The 15,375-nt window shown below is 38.7% G+C and overlaps 1 protein-coding gene across 2 annotated transcripts in view; it reads right to left on the reverse strand.

The window, feature by feature from the left end:
- Nucleotides 1-15,375, reverse strand: part of ORC4 (origin recognition complex subunit 4) — a 48,467-nt gene that overhangs the window by 19,225 nt on the left and 13,867 nt on the right. Inside the window, exons 2-7 of one of the 2 annotated variants that reach the window (XM_012931413.2) lie at nucleotides 15,032-15,104; nucleotides 11,187-11,263; nucleotides 7,944-8,034; nucleotides 4,087-4,162; nucleotides 3,223-3,308; nucleotides 1,133-1,181 (exon numbers count right to left, since the gene is read on the reverse strand). In XM_012931413.2, the coding sequence (XP_012786867.1) occupies nucleotides 1,133-1,181; nucleotides 3,223-3,308; nucleotides 4,087-4,162; nucleotides 7,944-8,034; nucleotides 11,187-11,263; nucleotides 15,032-15,088 (436 nt within the window). In that variant the 5' untranslated portion in view covers nucleotides 15,089-15,104. Of the gene's footprint in view, nucleotides 1-1,132; nucleotides 1,182-3,222; nucleotides 3,309-4,086; nucleotides 4,163-7,943; nucleotides 8,035-11,186; nucleotides 11,264-15,031; nucleotides 15,218-15,375 lie in introns of those variants that run through there. The other variant, XM_058664468.1, reaches the window with a different exon arrangement.

Below are 15,375 nucleotides of genomic sequence, written 5' to 3' on the forward strand. Positions count from 1 at the left end.
CTGTAAGTCCATCTAAGAGAATTAGCCCTCCTTAGTGGAAAAGTCAGAGTAGTGGACATTAGACCCTGATGCACATGGAGGATATGGCAGCCCGTTGGGGTCTGCAGAACACATCTGGTGGCATAGCAGAGAAGGTAGAACAGAAAAAGTTGGACAATAACCCCAGTCATACAATGACAGCAAATATCTAGGCAAAATGAGATTCTAAAGTCGGCTATGTCATCCAACAGACATTGGAAGGGTTTCCTCATCCTTGCATTGGCGAGATGCACAGCATTTCAAAACTATACAAACCACCTGGGCAGAACCCTTGGAGCTTGCACCACATCGGGACCTTCAGAACCCTGGATTGATACCAGGTGGCCATTTCCCATCCAGGGTATTGGGGTGGTTGGGAGCTGGGTATTGCTTCTCCCATTATCTCCCACCTTTCCCAGAAACAGGAAGGACAAACAGAAAATTTGGAAACAATGCCCACATTCACTTTTCCCTTACCCTCAATCTTTCCCATCTGAATCAACTATATAAACATCATTAAAATTTAAACAAACAGGGCCCGTCAGCATGGCCTAGCGGCTAAAGTCCTCGCCTTGAATGCACCGGGATCCTATATGGGCGCCGGTTCTAATCCCTGCAGCTCCACTTCCCATCCAGCTCCCTGCTTGTGGCCTGGGAAAGCAGTCGAGGACAGCCCAAAGCCTTGGGACCCTGCACCCAAGTGGGATAACTGGAAGAGGTTCCTGGTTCCTGGCTTCGGATCGGCGCGCACCGGCCGTTGCGGCTCACTTGGGGAGTGAATCATAGGACGAAAGATCTTCCTCTCTGTCTCTCCTCCTCTCTGTATATCTGACTGTAATAAAATAAACAAATCTTTAAAAAAAAAAATTTAAACAAAAAAAGTGTATCTATACATGTATATATGTGTCAGTGTTAAGATGTAGGTAAACAAAAATAAAAAACTGTTGAGACAATCACCATTATAGAAACAGGATAACAGTACTGTTATTTTTAGAATATCTGTATATTTGAATTATTTTCCCTAAACATATATATTAGCGTTATTATTAGGAGAAAAATAAAGTTGAAAACAAGTACAAGTATATTTTGACAACTAAACGTGTGAATACTTTACCTTTTTTTAAGGCTTCCAGAAGGAATGAAAGGTTTTCAGCAAAGCTTCCCTGAGTAGCAAAAAAAAAAAAAAAAAAGAGAATATGACTGGATGTTCAGTGATGAATAAAAGAGATTATCTGACTGTTTGACTTTATGGATATACCATGCAGCATTTTTCCCTAGCAATGAATTAGTGGTCAGATTTTAAACTGACAATGTATAATACAATCTGTAACTCAAAAGTAGAGATGACACAGCATCAAAAATGGCAATGTATATCATATTATAACTTTACTTAGATACCATTACAGGACTTTAGAATACAACTTTAATATTCTAATTTAATGTAACAAAGTAGCAGATACAATTATTGAAATGTTGTAGACTGAAAGTAGAGTAAGAATTTTCACATATTGTGATGACTGTATGCTGTCATGTTGATAGCACAAGGGCTACTGCCATAGTTTACAATAATATCATAAAGGCTCAATCTGTTGGGAAACCAATGGTCAAAGTTACTCAAGAGGTAGATGTTTTTTATTTAAAAATACTAAGCAAATATTTACTTCTGAAGTTCACACATGAAGTCATTTTATAAAGTGTATGGAAAAATGAAATTAAAAGTTTATTTTGGTGAAAAAAATTTAAATCAGTACTTTTTTTAATCAAAAGCATTTTCTGGGAACATTTTATTTTATCCTTTATATAAAATGGCCTAGGAAAATTCTCTGATACACTATAAATCACCTCTTGATTACTTAAAATGCCTAGTGAAATGTAAACGTTTTGTAAATAGCTATATTATTCATACTGTACTGTTAGATAATAATGACAAAGCAAGAGAGTATACATGCATTTATTTCCTACATATTTTTAATCTGTAGTTACGCTGCATTTGCAGTTCCACAACCTACAGCTATGAAGGGTGAACTAACATTCAGGAAGGAGGACAAGAGAACTAGTACAGGATGATTAGGGTAGGATAGGACTTTATTTCTAAAGTTCCTCATGTTTATTTATGAATGTCAGGAAAAAGCTGTCCAGAGTACATGGAAGCCAAAAGCCAAAATCATTTCCTTCTATAGGAACTCCCTGTAAGTTCATATGGTTCAAAACTGCTTTCAAAATAAGAGGTGGACTATTAGATTTACAGAAGGGAAAATTTGAGCTTGCACTTCAAGGACTTGTAACCTATGGAATGAGAACAAATGGTTCACTCAAATTTTATGCACATTAGAGAATAAGATTTCTAAATTCTGTGAAGCTTACACAGTATGGCTGAGGCACTGCAGAGAGGGCATAGTGTCGCAATATTATAATGGTGACCTACATGATTACCAATGACCACAAAATGAACTTGTAATGACTATGGCAAAACTTGTATGGTAGGTAACCTCACTGTGAGAATCAGGGCAGCTATAGTAATGGTTCCCTTAGACTTCATAAATGAAGTGACAGGATAAGAAGTTTAATAAAGCTTATACAATAGCTAAATCTCTTTTCTTTTTAATTTATTCATGTTCATTGTGCGAAGACTTGAATCTGTTACAGCAAGAAGGGGAAGTTTATGAAAACATTGTAGTAACAGATAAGTGGTAATTTTACAGCATATTACTACCCAAAGAACTGCTTTAGAAAGCTTGAATGATGCTTCATGTTTCCTTTATTCTTATAATCCTGGAAAGTATGTATAGTAACATAATGGGCATTTAACATGGGAAGAAGCTGAAATTCAGAGACATGCATTAACCCAGGACTATCAGAAAGTCAGCCGGTATACATAGTAAGGCAAAAAGACCTAAATTCATTTATTCTCTATGCTCTGCTATCCACATTTTCAATCAGAAAGCACAGGATAGAGAATCAAAGTATTTATTCTATAAATAAGCAGACTCAGAGAGAATCCAACTTAAACCTGGAGTTCTCAGATACTGCGTGACTAAGAAAAATTCAAACACAAGATATAGGTGAGTGTATCCCAATACGTTATATATTTTCAATGAAAAGAATCTGGTAAATTTCAGTTCACAATCTTAGAATTCTTATCTAAGATATCTGTTACACAGACTTTAATTCGAAGTTTATGTAATAAACTGCAAAGTTACTTACAAACACTTTATCTCCAACTGCATTTTCCAGATTTAATTGCCTTGTGATTTCCTTCAGGGCAATTTTATCATTGATCTGCAAGAGTCCTAAAATAAAATCCATTTAGGAGTATTTAATTTAAATGAAACACACATTTGACATAGCCGATTTCTTTGCAGCCAAGCCTACTTTCTAATGTTTTCTAAAATTTAACAGAAAAGATTCATTAAAACCTGTTCACAGAACTTCTTTTCAAAATTGTTTAAAAAATTTTTAAATCTAACAGTAAAGATACATCTCACAGAGACCAAAAAGAAAATCTTCCTTGCAGTGGTATTATTTTAAAGGAAAAAAACCAAAATCAAGAATTCATATGTGTCTCACTTTTAAATTGTTATTTTTATAGTTTGAGAGGTAGAGAGAGACTGAAAGAGAAACACAGAGATTGAAGAACTCCAATCAACTGGATCACTAACTCAAACACCTGCAAAGGTTGAGGCCAAGGCTGAGGACAGGATAAGCACAAGCCCGGAATACGGAACTTGACTCAGGCCTCCCACGTAAGTGGCAGGGAGCCAGTTACATGAGCCATCACCTCTGCCTGCCAAGGGCTCCACTACCTGAAAACTGGAGTTGAACCTAGGCACTCCAATATGAGGCCTGGTTGTCGTAAATGGAGTCTCAACAAACAGATCAGACGTCTACCACTAACATGATTTTAACCTCTAAATATAACAACCTATATTCTAAAGGTTGTTAAAACATGATTCTGTTTTAAAAGCCAATTATTATGACAGATAAAAAACATCCAAATGAATTTTAGTTTCAAAATGTAAGAATTCCATGTAATTTGCATCATTTTCAATGGCAAAATGATATACTTACCATTTAAATGAACTTGCAATACATTTTCACTCACTTCTTCTATTTCCATGAGTTCTTTCAAAGCATGATTTATTAACTAAATAAATAAGAAAAGTTCATTGAACATTTAATAGGTAAAAGATGAAGATTCTTTAAAAAACTGTCAATGATTAAAGCAACATAGACAAACTATTCCTTTTAAGTAATAGGTAGAATTGTCTTTTTTTTACAGATAAAGCATTGAATAACATTAATATGTTTCCTTAAGATATCAGAGTAAGTACTGTTACCATATTCTCTCAATCACCTATGAAAATGAACCAATAATCAATGACAGAAAGACTGCTTATGAACTACATCAAAGAACTGAAAAGCCTAATATGCTTTCAATACCCTACGTTATTCCGCAATGTGTCAGGAGAGCAGAGAAATCTTCCACCTTGTTAGAGTGCGTGAGGAGGATATTAAGTATAATCTATCAAGATTGTAACAGGTAACTTACAGACAGCAGACTTGAATCTGTATTAGACATCAGCAAAAAACTATAAAGACATACAGTGGGATCCAAGAAGGTTATATGCACAGAGCAGGAGGGGACCCCAAAGTGGAACAGGAGGAGCTCTTGTATCCTAACCCCAGACTCCTGGATCCTCACCACGGACTATCAGTATGGGCACCAAGGACTATTTCCCAACTGTCAAGGAGATCACAGGGAATTGGAGTGCCCTCGTCGGCTGAGAACTCTGAGGTCAACCATTCCCTATTGGATCTCCCACACAGGATGGAAGAAGCCCAAATCCTTCCTCACAGGATCTAATGTCATCGGAACAACAGCCAGGAGTTTTGAGCGGTCCTCACAAGCAGAACAGACAACTTCATTCTGGACTCAGGAGAGGAGATTTCTCTGGTCCTTACTTAGTTCCAACTTTGGCTCTCCCCCCTCTCTTGCAATGACCATCAGGGTCGCTCTGGAGCCCCCAAAATTAGATCAGATAGACAGAGAGCAATAAAGAAAGCTTAGAACAGACAAGAAAAAAAGCAAGATTAGAAAATACAAGACAAGGAGCTCTAAGAAAAAAGAACTGTCAGAATACTTAAATGCAGTATCACATTAGACATCAAATAAATAAGTCTTAAAAAAACAAAAAGCAGCAAGCAGCAAACAGGACCATCAGAAGAAAATCATGTTAGTCAAATGATAGAATGCCAAAAGGACAAAGAAATAGTAGGCACAGAAAAATGAAAGCAAATACTCAAAAGAATATTCTTCAGTAAGAAAAAACTAATTCTTTCCAGCTGTTATATCAGCTAATTTAAAATGTTTACTCATTTCATTTAGTTGAAAGTGAGAGTAATACATAGAAACTAAGAGAGTCAGACATAAGCCACTTGCATACTCCCCATAGGCCTACAACAGTCAAGGTTGGGCCAGGCTGGCAGGAACTAAGCCATCATCTTCTGCCTCTCATGATACACTGACAGCAAAGTCAATCAGAAGCGGAAGAGTGAGAACTAGACCCAGCACTGATTCAGAGGCAGACTCCCCAAACTTTAGCTAAGCTCACACTGTACCACAATGTCCAACGCTTCTTGAGTATTAGTTAATTTTATGATCAACTCTCAAACAGCTAACACACATAACACAGGAAAAGGAACTGAAAGGTAAACATACAGGATATGATTAAATAAAATTGCATTTTTCCTTCGTTTCCTTGTTTTCTTTTTCATTTCTTTTTTTTTTAAACACAGATAACTGATTGCCTACTTAGGAAAATCCAAAAGAATGAATCAGATAATTAGTTGGACCTGACAAATAATTATAGCAAACAAAGTTGGAAAAAATAAGGCAATATACAAAAGCCAATTACATGCCTACATACTGGTACAGACCTTGGGAAAATAAAATAAAAAACAGCATGATTCATATTAGCATCCAAAAATGTAAACATGTGTATGTATCTTAAAAAAAATGTAAGCTCTGTATCACAAAAATTACTACAACAAAACTTCTAATGAAATATCTAAATAAAGGAAGAAATATTCAATATTCTCATTATGGAGTTTATTGAAAAATTAAAGAACTATTACCTTAACTCTTAAGATACATCTCTTAAACCTTTCACATTTGTTAGAGTAATTCTATAAACATCCCAAAAAGGGAACAATCACATACAAATCAAGAACGTTAATGATGGCGGTTATTACTAATTTCCCAAACATTTGATTGACCTCCAGGTACCTGCTCTCTGAAGTTAGACATGACCAGGTAACTCACTCTGGCTATTCAACTGTGAAGGGAAACACTGGTCACTTCCAAAAACACTGTAAAAACTTTAAGAGCATTTCCCTGACTGGCTGTGCTCCCTTCTCCCAGAGGGCCACCTGTGGAATCCCACACTGAGGTAACCTCATGTTGGGTTGTCCTTTGTGCCAAGTCATTGAAATGTTAGGTTGCGATGATTGTGTAACATACTGTCTATTCAAGTAGATAACTTACAAAGAAAAAAATGAAACACTTGACTTTTGAGTTCCTTCACAATACACGCGCTGAGTAAAATCTATGTAAATCCAAAGAAAGACAACTGATCTAAGAATTCAATGTGCAGACTTGTTCTAAGTTATGTAAACTAATTCCGATATGATCAAAGTATTTCAATAGTTGAAAAGCATGTAGTACTCTTGCCAAACAACACTGGGGTCATATGCAAAGGAAAAGCATAACAAAAAAGTCAAGAATAAAAAAATACAGAATAAATAATAAAAAAATACAGAAATAGGGCACAGGAATCAAAACAAAGTAGACATAAAATCAAAAACCAAAGTTTATTTTAAATAATTAACATAAATGAGAAAATTTTTGGAATTTTAAAATTACCTAAATTTCAAATTTGTATATTTTAAAATTACTAGATATGGGTGATATCAGTAAAATCCAAATTTTATATATAGCAGAATCAACACACCTTGCTTAAAACATAACACATAACTTCACTTACATTAAACGTTTTAAAGGCCTATCAGAAATTTAAGTTTATTGCACAGAATGTTAGATTTTGCATAATCTATCTAATTACACAATATTTTGAAATGTTAACATCCAGTTATTTGTTTCCTATGTTCAGTAAAGATCTGAGAAAGAATGAATGAGGGCGGAAATAGATTTTTGATCTAACTAAGCAAATGTGATAAAGAAGCCTAGGAAGTGAAGCTGCTGCCTGTGATAATAACATCCCATACGGGTGCTGTTCAAACACCAGCTGCTCCCTGTTTCTGGCCTGGGAAGCAGCAGAGGATATATCAAGTCCTTGACTCTCTATAACAGGTGGCTATGGCCTGGGCCAGCTCCAGCTGTTTACAGCCATTTGGGGAGTAAACTTGACAAAAGATGTCTCTGTCTTTCAAATACATAAAAGTTGAAAAGACTTATGAGTTAAACAGATGAGAATATTAGGAGAAAATTACTAAAGATTAGATTAGAAAAGTCAAAAAATGCATGCTATGATAGCTTGTAGACCTATAAAAAGAGGATGAGGCAGATGTTGTAGTACAGTGAGTTTAACTTCCACTAGGAATGCCTCCCTCTCTCATGTAGTGCCTATTGCTTCCCAATAATGAAAATAAAATAAATCTTTAAAAAAAAAAAAAAAAAAAAATGATGATGGAACAAAGGCGACTGAAGCTTGTCACTGTGGAGGAAACACTGTAAAAACCAAAAGCAATATCACTCAAATCTGCTAACTTTTTTTTGCATGTTTTCAGTGATTAAAGAACAAATGGAAAACAAAACAATGAAATGAAAACACTGTCACAGTTGCAGGAAACAAGATTCATCATTTTTCTACCAACACAAAGAAATGTTGAAAATCAACAACTTTTACCATGGTCTTTCCTGACCCTCGAGGTCCAATAATGAGCACAGAGTTACTTTCTCCATGGATAGCAGTTCTTTTGAGCAGCTCAATCAAGTGCCTAAAATGACATAAGCAGGAAAAAAAAAAAAACCAGAAAAATTGAATTTTAAGAACTGATTATGAATATGTACAAATTCCTTTCTTTGTTTTCTTTCCTTTTTGGGCACGTGAATTAGACTCCAAACAGTCTGACACTGGAAAACACACTGATTTTCTGGAAACCAAAGAGAAAATCTAGTAAGCTAGGATTATATTGAATTTTATGACGATAATGGACAAAAGTGGCACTTTTACAACCTTTGTATTCATATCGCCTTTTCTACTGACACTCTGGCTTTTATCTTGCAGCTGGCTGCCATTGATTCAGGGCTCAAATTGAAGAAATTTCTCCAGAATCAGACAACAGAAACAAAATAAGATAAAGGGTTCAAAGACCTTCTTATTGGGAAAATACCTTTACCTATCCGTACATCAATACATTTAGTGTATATATTCAACACACAGTACTATTCTTCTATAAAATATACTTTAGTCTTACATAAGATCTAACTTGTGTGAGTATAAATATTGTATACCGAACAAAACCTGAAACACATATATAACTAGGTTTATAAAAGATAAAGAATTAGATTGCTCCCACGTTTGTAGAGCTGGAGCTGCCAGTGGCGTCACTCTCTTTCATGAGCTCTGGGGACTGGGGAACTCACGCTGCAGGTTGTTGGAGCAGGCCTGAGACCACACGTTTTTCATGTTTCAATCCCAAGGGCAGGTGGGGAGCATGGAGGGAAAGGTCACGGGCGAGCATGGTGTGCCTGTGGGCTAGGCCTGGGGTATCTCACACATTCTTATGTAAGGTCCCAGATCTGGACATGTGCCAGAGACCAGGTCTGGGAACCCATCTATGATCTTGAGTCTCTGGTGGGCAGGCAGAGCTGCAGGTTAGCATGCCACCCCAGCAGAAGACTGGGCTTGGGAAAACCAGCTTGGGAAACCTATATGCTCCTGGGCTCAAGGACTATGGCTTGCTTAGAGAAGGGGTTCTGGGGATATGAGGGAGGAACGGCCGCTAAGGGAGTAGATCATAGGCAAGGAATGACTTCTGGGGATTTCCACTGATAAGGCCACTATACTTGCAAGTAAGCGAGGGCTAAGGACACGGAGAGGTTTGGAATCGGGAAGCTGGAGGTTGGAGGGGAGAAGGCAGGTCAGACTGATGCACCTGCTCAAGTGGTAGACCTGAGTTGGGCTAGTTGGCATTGACCACCACTAACCATCACATACCAGTGTACACAAAAGCTGGGATTTAGGGCCTACCTAACAGGGCTAAATCACAGTACCTGCCAGTAAGTGTTGGAACAAGGTCATATTAGGCTGGGCCATGACACTGACCAGCACGTGAGAGAACAAGGTCTGGGGGAAGATTCTGTTGGGGATATGTGGGCCAATCCCTACAGAACTGCAATTTCCACTGCTTTGCTTAAGAGCTGTGGGTGGTGATAGGCTGAACTTGGCATGACCATGGAAGCCTCTGACACTCACAGACAATAGAGTTGGAAACAGGCCGGGCTGGTCTAGGCTGCTGCACCCAGACGCACCCAGGAACAGGGTACGGGGTGGAAAAGAGCATTACATCCACATTTTTACATAGACTGGGATGGAGGGGACACAATATGTCAGGTAACGGTCCTAGTACCTGCTGGCATATGTGAGATCTGGGTCTTGGAGTGAGACTGGTGGGGATCCTGGGAAACTCTCCTGGTGGGACATAGTTCTGCTGGTAAGCATGTGATTCAGGCCTGGATGTTGGTCAGGCCAGGCAAGGTGGCTCCACCCAAAGGCAACTGTGACGGGTGATTCTGGAGGGGAGGCAGACTGGGCCAACTTTAGCTCACTGGCATGTTCAGGAGCAAGGCTGGAATGTGGGTCTTCCTGGGCTAGGCTATCACACATACTGGTCTGCATGAGCCAGGGATGGGAGCAGGGCTAAGTTGCAGTGCTTGTGAACGAGAGTTGGGACAGGGGGTGGGCTAGGACAGGCCAGCTGCAGCATTTGATGGCAAAGTCCAAGACTGGGGTCAGAGTAACCACTGATACACACAAGATCTGTGGCTGGGAACAGGCCAGGTTGGGCATTAAGGTGATACCCTAGTTAGGTTGTGGGTTCACTGGTGAGCATGAGAGCTGGAATGGGGGCAGCAGTCTTGGCTGGACATGACAATAGTGTTCTTTGGCATGGGTGTGGACTGGGTCTGGTCAGCACCACACTTGGCCAGACTCCAGCACCCACTGGTACTCATGAGAGCCAGGGTGGGTTGGGCTATGTTTTGTTTTTCTCTGAACTGCAAGAGAGCTGTGTCTAGGTGTGGACCAGGTGTGGTTGGGCTGTAGCACCCAACAGTAAGAAGTGGAATGGGTGTGAGCCAGTTGGGCAAGGCCACTGTTCCTGCCACGACAGGAAGCAGACTAAGTAATTCTGGGCCAGGAACCCTCCAATGTGCACAGGATCTATCAATGGGAGGAGACATAATAGAGGAACTTGGAGAATTCCTTTGTCAGGATGTAGTGTCTGCAGGTCAGTGCAAGAACCAATGCTGGGAACAGCCGAGGCTGAGCCAGCTCATAATACCCACTGGCAGATCTGAGAATCAGGATGGGGTGAGGAAAAGAGAGATTGGGCTTAGAGCGAACAGTGGACAGTATACCCTGATGCACATGGAAGATATGGCAGTCCACTAGGGCCTGTAGAAGATATTGGTACCATAGCAGAAGAAGGAGGACAAACTGGTCAAGTATCCCAGCCAAGCGATGACAGCAAACATCCAGGGAATGCAGATGCTAAGGTGGACAATGTCAGCCAATGGACCTTGGAAGGATTTCCTCATCCTTGGATAGGTGAGACAGACAGCATTTCGGAACTATTGAAACCAACTGAGCCAAACCCTTGGAGCGTGCTCCACATCAGGGACCATGGGATGATGGTGGGTAGCTATTCCTCATCCCTGGGTACTAAGGTGGCTCGGCTGTTGGGTATGCCGTCTCCTGTTATCTTTCCCCATTCCGCAGATGCAGGAAGAAGAAAAAGAAAATTTGGAAACAATTATTTCACCCACTTTCCCCTAATCTTCCACCCTTCCTATCCTAATCAACTATGTAAATACCATCAAAAATAAAATTTAAATAAATAAATAAATAAAAGAACCAAAGACTTACTTGTATTGTACTTGTAATCCAAACAGGTTACCATGTGGACTCTGATGACAAAATCTTGCACGTAAAATTCTTTGTACCTGACAAAATTAAAATCAATAAATATAAGTATTAGACATGCATTCTAAAAATAAGAGACAGTACATTTACAGCAATTGGTATCAATTTGAATTTTCCTTAAAAATTACTCCCTAAGAATTTGGGCACCATTTTGATGCATTACAAAATTAATGATATACAGTCTAAAACTCAAGGCCCAGATGAGGATGAGAACACTTTTGTGAACATCTCAAAAATAGAGTGAATTATTGATCTGAACATAAGCAATTTTAGGACTGTTTTAATACATGCAAATATATAACTTCTCAGCTAAAGACCAAAGAATAATATCTAATAATTTGCAGCATTGTTAAAATGCTAATGAACTGCATCATCAATCTCTAGAGAGCATCACATATAAATTGGCTTAGATCAATCCCTGTCAATCTTTTGATTGATGAAAATAAATTTAATATTCATATAGTACTTGAGTACTTGTTAAATTCAAAACAATAGAAAAGAAATTTTGAATCTGAATGTCCCAAAAACAGAGTGCCTTGGATGGAGACTGAGTCCTCGCTCTGACTCCAAACACTACCTTCTGGCAGTAGTGATGGCTGACATAACTGGGTTCCTGCCACCCACATGGGAAATTTGGATTGAGATCCCAGCTCATGGCTTGGAAATCTGGAAGTTAACCAGTGCATCAGAGTGTGTACACTTTCTCCCTCCTTGTCTCTCAAATAGATAACATTTATAGAAAAAGGTCAAATTCAAAGAACAAATCACAAAAATGTAGCAGTCATGTATACAAGCAAATACATGATAAAATTATCACAATTAACTATGATACAGAGCAGATAATTATTAACATGAACTAAAAAAATTATTTTAAAGAATATACAAGGAATATCTATAAAAAAGCTCCTGGAAAACCAGACAACTAACAAGTTTAGAGGCTGGTGTTACAGAGCAGCAAGTTAAGTTACTGCTCACCAGCTGAATCCTGCTGGGGTCTGAGTGCTGGGTCAAGTCCTGGCTGCACTGCTTCTGATTTAGCTTCCTGCCAATGTGCTTAGGAAGCAGCAGGTGATTGCATAAGTGCTTGGGCCCTTTCCTACCCACTCAGAGTACCTGGCCCCTGGATTCATCTGGGCCATTCTGAGCATGAAACAAGGGACAGAAGATTCTCTCCCTCTCTCTTTCCCTACCTTTCCTCCTCCCTGATACGTGTTCTCTCATGTGCTGCCTTTAAATATTTTTTACAAGATAAAAACAAGTTCATTTTAGTGAAAAAATAATTTGAAATCTGTGTCCATGAAAGTCTTTAAAAAGTTCACAGAAATGTGTATTATGAAAAACCTATGTGTGAATTTCAATTTTTTTCATCAAAATTCACTTTTAGTTACATTTTACACTAATTTCTCTTTAAAAGACTTATACACACAGAGAGATGAAACAGAAATTTTCTATCAGTGGGTTCACCCCTCGGTGGCCACCATGGTCAGGGCTGGGCCACATCAAAGCCTAGAGTTGGGCCCAGCGGCTAAAGTCCTCGCCTTGAACGCCCCGGGATCCCATATGGGCGCCGTTCCTTGTCCCGGCAGATCCACTTCCCATCCAGCTCCCTGCTTGTGGCCTGGGAAAGCAGTCGAGGACGGGCCAAGGCTTTGGGACCCTGCACCCGCGTGGGAGACCCGGAGGAGGTTCCTGGTTCCTGGCTTCAGATCAGCGCGCACCGGCCCGTTGCGGCTCACTTGGGGGGTGAATCATAGGACGGAAGATCTTCCTCTCTGTCTCTCCTCTCTGTATATCTGACTTTGTAATAAAATAAATAAATCTTTAAAAAAAAAAAAAAAAAAGCCTAGAGTCACTAGTTTATCTGGGTCTCCCATACGTTTCCCAATAACTTTTTGAAACAGATCTGTATTCTGAATTCACCTTGGAATATGATTCTTACTTATTTGTAAAGAATTATGTCAGATAAGGTATCATTAAATTCATCTGTTCTGGATCTCCTGCAAATATATTGTATGTGTCTCTGAAAGGGGCAGGACTTTTTCATATTTGACTACATGGAATGAAATAAGCTCCAAAATTATCTGCTTCTGCAGACTGTATGTAATATGAGGACCCTAAGAGATGAATCTTACATTTTTCTATACATGTACCAGAGGGTAAAAAAAAAAAAATCAACCAACCAACCAAAAAAACTCCAAAATAATCAACCAAATAAACCCAATTCACTTGGAACAAGACAATTCACATTTATCATTATAAAGACAGGGGAAGAATAAAGGGTTGGTGATACAAGAGACAAATTTATGAACTTAAGAAGGCCAAGTTTTTTTCTAATACTCAATTTCTTTATTACAAAATGGCAACAACACTTTTTAGAATCTTAATTATTAAAATGATTTTTAACAGAATAAACGGTAGGGGTCAGTGCTGTGGCACAGGAGGCTTAAGTTTATGTCTAGAGTTCCATCATCCCAGAAAGGCCCCAGTTCGAGTGTAGGCTGCTCCACTCCCCATCCAGCTTTTTGCTAATATGCTGGGGAAGGCCGCAGACGAGGGCACAAGTGCTTGGGACCCTGCACTCATGTGGCGGACTCAGAAAAAACCCTTGGTTCCTGCCTGTAGACTTCAGGTATCGGCCATCTGGGGAACGAAGCAGTGGATGGAAGATCTTTTGATCTCACCTCTCAATAACACTGCCTTTCACATAAAATAAATCTTAAAAAAATGGAAAAGAAATTGTACAGATAGTAGCTAATACTCACGCTTTAAATTACTCACACATACACATGGACTTGATTAATCATAATGTGTTCCTCTACATAGACTAGAAATCAAAAAACAAACTTCAATTTGTTCCTTTAAAAAAAAAAGTAAAACAACCCAACCTAGAATAAACTAAAAAATTATTAGGAATTAGCTTATCGAAGTTGTGAGATCCAATATAAACAACAGAAATCAATGATATTTTCATACACCAGCAATGAACCAATAGAAAATGAAATTAAGAAAACAATCCTGTTTACAACTGTATTGCAAGGAATAAAACACTAATAAATAGAAATTTATCAAAAGAACTGTGAAATTTATATCCTGACAATATTTAACTAAATTGAAATTAAGCTGCTTTTAGGAAAACAAAGTTAGCATATGAACTAGTCAAAGACTTACGATAAATTAGTTAGTAGCATTAATAAAACACAAACAATATTCATTGAAAGGGGTTGTAAACAACAAAATTTGTGGGTGCAAAAATTAATTTTGACAAAGAGTTTAAAAAGGTTTGTTTCTAGATGACTCTTTTAGGTTCCTGCATGGGTTATCTCCTTAAAAATGGAAAGAGTGGGCCCGGCGGCGTGGCCTAGAGGCTAAAGTCCTCGCCTTGAAAGCCCCGGGATCCCATATGGGCGCCGGTTCTAATCCCGGCAGCTCCACTTCCCATCCAGCTCCCTGCTTGTGGCCTGGGAAAGCAGGAGAGGACGGCCCAAAGCTTTGGGACCCTGCACCCGTGTGGGAGACCTGGAAGAGGTTCCTGGTCCCAGCATCGGATTGGCGCATACCGGCCCATTGCGGCTCACTTGGGGAGTGAATCATCGGATGGAAGATCTTCCTCTCTGTCTCTCCTCCTCTCTGTATATCCAGCTTTCCTATAATAATAAATCTCAAAAAAAAAAAAAAAATGGAAAGAGTGATCTTCCTAAGTGCTAAGAAACAAATTCCACTTAAACAAGATCATGGTTTTCTGGTCACCTTTATATGGTAAAGGCTTCGAAATTTTAACATGTACTAACCTGTGAAAGGCACTCCGCATGTCTTACGTTGTTACTCTTTGATTTACGACTGCTCATTTCAGCAAGTCCAACCCTTAAAGAAGAAAATTTAGCATGAATATAATACATACTATTGGCTTCATGAAGATATTTAAGAGCTTAGCGATCTATATAAAACAAATATAAATTTTTAAGTGTGAAAAAGTTTAGTTAGCAAACTTTAAAAAAATTCTCATTGGGTCCTATTTGTACAACTGGTCTTAATGTGGCATGCCCATACTAAACTGCAGCTTTCTTGCAACTACTCCTCCTTTTCCCTTAAGTCTGTCATTTCTCTTTCCTCTCTCCTTTTTCTTTTTTAAAGC

The sequence above is a fragment of the Ochotona princeps genome, chromosome 5 (genome assembly GCF_030435755.1).
Source record: "Ochotona princeps isolate mOchPri1 chromosome 5, mOchPri1.hap1, whole genome shotgun sequence".
In the NCBI taxonomy this organism is placed as follows: domain Eukaryota; kingdom Metazoa; phylum Chordata; class Mammalia; order Lagomorpha; family Ochotonidae; genus Ochotona; species Ochotona princeps.